This window comes from Phaseolus vulgaris, chromosome 2 (assembly GCF_051622355.1).
Source record: "Phaseolus vulgaris cultivar YP4 chromosome 2, ASM5162235v1, whole genome shotgun sequence".
NCBI lineage: Eukaryota > Viridiplantae > Streptophyta > Magnoliopsida > Fabales > Fabaceae > Phaseolus > Phaseolus vulgaris.
Window position 1 is genome coordinate 7865745 of NC_143499.1, and position 5621 is coordinate 7871365.

Sequence of the window (5621 nt, forward strand, 5' to 3'; positions counted from 1 at the left end):
AACACACAATAATCAATTATAGAGTTTCTAGAATCAATGCAAGTTCCCCAATCCGAATCAGAAAAAGCTTTGATAACAATTTGATTATAACTGGAAAAGAATAAATCAAGACCAAGACAACCTTTCAAATATCGTACCTAGTGTGAGTAAGGTATAGCAAACGCTTAATCAATCTTCTATATTCACTTGGATTCAAAAGTAATGAACCTTCACTTTCAAAGAGAGGAAAAGATGGTTCCATGGGAGAAGAGGCGGGTTTGCAAGCTAATAAACCATTATCACAAAGAAGATCTAAAAAATATTTTTGTTGATTGAGAACAATATCAGAAGGTGAATGACTTATCTCAAATCCCAAGAAATAGCGAAGAGTACCAAGGTCTTGGATACTAAATGAGTTATGAAGATGAGTTTTAACACGCTGAATTTCCTATAGATCATTGTCAAACAACATAATGTCATCAACATTGTCCCTAATATTGAACCCACAAGGAACAATTGAATTCTCAAGTATAAGATTCACTGAATAGAAAACACTATAATAAATTTTGTTGGAAGTTTGTTGTGTATGATTGCAAGAATGTAAATAAAGCAAAGTAAAAAGTTGTTGATTCAATTGGGAAAGTTGTTGATTCAACTGGGAAAATTGGGATTATGGTTCATCCTTCTCACTCTTTTGTATTTTGAAAATTATTATAATATTCTCTCTTTGATTGATATTTATGCCCTTATAAAATTCATTCATATCAATTTATCGCATATAAAATTATCAAGATAGTCTCCTAAATATTGATTCCTCGCATATTTATAAAAACTCTTTATCCTTATGAGAAGATATTGATAGCAATTAACATTTCAAATATATTCCTAGAATTCAAATATGTTAATCATTATTATTTTGTTCAGATGCTTATAAATATTTTTCAGTCAAATCTAAGGATCAAAATCATGATAAAACAAGCATTAAGAATAAAATGACAATACCAATCATCAATCAAGAACAAAATATTATATTTAAATATCATCTCAATACATGAGAGTTTGAACAAATTACTCTCAATCTGAAAGGGTAGAATTAACCACTCATGTTGGTCATTACAAGCATGGAATGTAAGAAAAGAAATCCAAAATGTTTCTCCTTGACGATTGTCTCCTCTAGTGTTTTCTATCACCTTCTATTCTCCAATGATGTCTAGGGTTGTGTATCACACCTCATATTTAACCTATATGGGCTTGAACTAAGTAACTTCTCGCCTAGGCGTGATTGGGCTCGCCTGGGCGAGTTTGGGCTCGCTTGGGCGAGTTCCTCTAGAATTATTCTGGTTTAGGCGAGTTTTGAGCTTTCCAACCTTCCCTTTTCATCTTGTTTATTCTCCCCTAGCCTTTTCCCCAAGAATCCTAAAATTAACACAAACTTGGGAATAAATCATTCTTATTCATATTATAATCATATAATATTTAAAATGGTTTCAATTCATAAATTAAAAGTTAAATTATAGTTATTTTATCAATACATACCCATAAGTGTTTGTATTTTAATATGAAATATTACTGAAATATGACACTTATCAATTGATAACATCTTTAAAGAGAAGAAAGTAGTGTGATGGTCCTTCAAGTATCCAAGTTGTTGTTAAAGACGAGTAGAAACTCGAATAGATGAAGGTTGTGGATCAAAATATTTGTGTTGTAAAACATCAGTATCAAGTAAATATTTTAGAAGAACTAGTAGCAGGAAGACTAAATGGTAATACAGTTTCAGAAATTAAAGAAACAATATCACTAACAGGTGTAGCCACAACAATATCATTATTAGAAATAAAAGGAAGCAAATGCTTAAACACATCATGTGTGTCCAAATTGGTATCTATATTATCCTTATAAAAAGGAAAATGATTTTCATAAAAAAAATAGCATAGCGTGTGATACAAGCCAAGCCAACAAGAAGATGACCAAGGATGCAAATGAGCATTTACACTATGAGAAGTCATCTCAACATACAAGTGGAGACCTCACCAGAGGGAGAATTTGACAAAGACCAGAGCATCTAAAGTTCTTCCTGCTGGTCTTCTTAATGATTAAAATATGTTGTAAATAATTTGGGTTGACTTGAGGGGTCCAAATAGTAGAATAAGCTAGAGTAGGTCCATATAGCATAAATAAGAGGTGTAGTTATCAAATTGGGCATATGAGAAGTCCTTTAGGGAAGGAAGCTAAACCTACTCGTCCCAATTTTTATTTGTGACATGATGGATACTAGAAGTCCTCAATTGATAAAGGTTGTGTGATCTCTCAATTGTACCAATCACTCTCCATGGTTGCATCTGAATAATGAAAGAAATAGAAGGTTGAAAAATGGTTAAACAATTGTGATTTGTGGTCAATTTATAACAAAAATCAAATTGACGTGAAATGAAGGTGCACATAAAATATCAATCAAAGTGAGTAAGGGAGATATTTGAACTATACCAGACTAATTAACACTTAATTGACTTTTGTTAGGTAAAGAGACTAATACAGGAGAAATACTACGAATGGAGAAGAAACGATTTGTAGCATATGTGATCCGCAACCCCTGTGTCTAATACTAGTTATTAGAAAACTTATCTGATTTGACTGAATTAATTTGAGATGTACTGATATGATTCAAAGCATGGGTCTGAAAGGATGATTGTTTAATCAAATCCATTAAACTGTTGTACTATTCTTGAGAAATCTAAATGTTAATATTGGGTGAATTAGCCTCGAAAGGAGTAGCATCTTTTTTAGCATTAATGAATGCAGCCGTATGAGCAGATTTTGTTGCTCCTTGCTTGAATTTTTAACGTGGCGGAAAACCATGTTTCTGATAACATGTATCCACTATATGATTATTTCTACCACAATACGTATAAAAACGAAAATTGTTTCCCCTTTTGCCTCGTCCATGAAAATCGTGACCTCCACCTTGTCTTCCACTGAAATTTTGTGGATCAACCATGGTATTCATCAACACCTTGTTAGTCTCATTGTTATCAATGAGAAGTGGTGTCTCATGTCCCAAATTCCTGTTCTTGCTTAACGATTAGAGAGAACATCCATGTAATAGATGGCATGGATCCATTAACATTATTTGAGACTGAACTTGAATGTATTGTTCATTGAGATCTCACAAGAATCATATAACATAGCTTGTGGTTCGGTAGGTTCTAGCACAAGTAACAACACCCCAACTACATGGGTTTACACAAGAACACTTTGGCAACGATTCAAATATCTCTAATTCCTCCCATAATATTTTTAATCTCATGAAATATTCTAACACCGTCATATCACCTTGCTTTAGCCCATATATCTCTACTTGCAAGGTCGCAATGCGAAAATTATCACCTTGCAAAAACCTATTGCGCACATCATTCCAAACATCAACAGTGAGATCCATCCACAAAATGGTTATATGGTGAGGTTTGTAGTCAGTTATATATTATGAAATGTCCTAATCTCTAATCGACGTGAGATCTCTAACACACACCTTTCACGCCGATACCCTCGAACTCGTGCATGAGATTATATATTATGAGTGGCCGATAGTTGATGATTTGATAAATCCAACAAACACTCACTATGATATGCTATAAAATGACTCTTATACCATATTAATTTTATATATCTCATTTAGAGAAAGGAAGAAAAGAAAATGATATATTTTATTAATAAAAAATTATTACAAACTTACATTGAGTATTCTATTTATATACACATAAAACAATAAAAATAGAAATAACATATATTAATAGATAGATCACTTATAACTTATAGAAGAGTTATAACTCATGAAGTATTTATAATTGATAAAACAGTTAAAATTGAAAAAGTAATTATAGGTAACAATATAATATATATCAGATCATATTTATTATCTAATATCGAAGAAACAAGAAAAAGTAGTTACTACAATTAACAAGAATTTGGGAAAAAGGACAAGAGGAGTATCTAAGAAATGATCAAATAGACAAGTGATTCTGAACTTGGAGGATTGTGGTAGCTGAGTCCATAAGCCTGTGTTTCTCCTCTTGAGTCAAATGCACATTGGTGACACCCAATACCCCTCCTCTTCCAAGTTGTGCAGGCAAGCTGAGGAACACTTCCCCATCTTGGATATCATAAAAACCCTTTGCAAGAACCGACACAGGGTGGACCCTCCTTTGGTCCCTAAGAATGCTTCGTGCCAAGTTTGCCACCGAGTATCCTATCGCCCAAGAAGTGTACCCTTTTAGCCTTATAACCTCATAAGCACTCTCTGTAACTTCTTTGTGTATGGCCTCCAACATTTCCTTCTCGTACGTAATTTGCTGCTTCTCCAAAAAGCTCAGCACTGGAACACCCCCAACACTAATGCTAGACCACAAAGCCACTGAGCTGTCACCGTGTTCTCCCACTATAAAAGCCTGCAATCACAGAATCACAACATACATACATACATATATAACAAAACAACATTCACGTAACTATGAAAGTAATTTATAATTAAATACTTGAAAAAAATAATTAACCTGGACATCTTGAGCGTTTACATCAAGATGATCAGCGATGAGGAAACGAAAGCGTGAGGAGTCCAAGTTAGTGCCGGAGCCGATGACACGGTTTGAAGGGAAACCGGAAAGTTTCCATGCCACGTAAGTGAGCACGTCGACGGGATTCGAAACGATAAGGAGAATGGTGTCGGGAGAGTAACGAACCAAAGGGGGTATGATTTTCTTAAAGAGGCTGACATTCCTTTGTAGGAGGTTCAGCCTGGACTCGCCGTGGATTTGGCGGGCGCCGGCGGTGACAATGCAGAGGTCGGAGCCCACAGTCACGGAGTAGTCGGTTGAGGCCTGAATTCTAGTGCGGGGGAGGAAGGCGGCGGCGTGCTGTAGGTCCAGCATCTCGCCGCGGAGTTTATCAGGAATGGCATCGACGAGGACAAGCTCGTCGGTGAGATCTTGAGTGAGGATGGTTTGGGCTATGGCCATTCCCACGTTGCCCGCACCAACAACGGAGATTTTGGTGTGGCGCTTTGTGGGAGAAGAAGGTTCAGCATTCATGATGGACTTAAAGAAGGCTTGAGTTAGGTCTAAGCCTCCTGGACCCAATGCTGAACCGGAACTGCTCTTGTGCATTGCCATTGTCTTGGTGTGAATGTGTGTGAAGGTTATAAGATGGATTTATTTGTTCTTGTTGTTGTAAGAGGCATGCATATTTATACTAAGGTGTGAAAGCCAAGAAAACATAAAACTTGGGACTAAAGTAAATGGTTTTGAAGCGTTGGGCTTGGAAAGAAAGATGCAAATGCTTTTCAATGGTCAACTCTTAGACTTCTCCGTTGATCTAAACCTTTGTGGGGCCATTCCACCATGTGTCTCTGTAGTTCATTTTCTCTTCAAACTTTCTAGCTACAGATCCAGAATGAGAAGGACTTTTGAATTTTCTACAGTTTCTAGATTTCTTAAGGAGTTAACTTCTTCAAGGGACAAGAAGAAGAACGTGTCGGTTTGATGTCATTTTCCGTGGCTATTCACTGACTTTATCAACAATATAATAAATAGATTTTTTCACACCCCACCCATTTTTCCTTTGCTCCAAATTACACCTTTGAATTACTT

The 5621-nt window shown here is 35.7% G+C and overlaps 1 protein-coding gene across 1 annotated transcript; it reads right to left on the bottom strand.

Annotated features, from left to right (window-relative positions):
• Nucleotides 1–3909: 3909 nt before the first annotated feature.
• LOC137809603 (L-lactate dehydrogenase B) lies at nt 3910–5386 on the bottom strand. Its single transcript, XM_068610716.2, has 2 exons — nt 4530–5386; nt 3910–4424 (listed from the first exon to the last, which is right to left on the bottom strand). The coding sequence occupies exons 1-2, from the start codon at nt 5142–5144 to the stop codon at nt 3981–3983; spliced, it is 1059 nt and encodes a 352-aa protein (XP_068466817.1). The 5' UTR covers nt 5145–5386; the 3' UTR covers nt 3910–3980.
• Nucleotides 5387–5621: the final 235 nt, after the last annotated feature.

What these genes read in the sequence shown, in the direction of transcription:
- LOC137809603 (XM_068610716.2), bottom strand. Translation starts at nt 5,144, where the DNA reads ATGGCAATGCACAAGAGCAGTTCCGGTTCAGCATTGGGTCCAGGAGGC. An exon ending in TAAACGCTCAAGATGTCCAG is followed by an intron (nt 4,425 to 4,529) that starts GTTAATTATTTT and finishes CTGTGATTGCAG; the next exon opens with GCTTTTATAGTGGGAGAACA.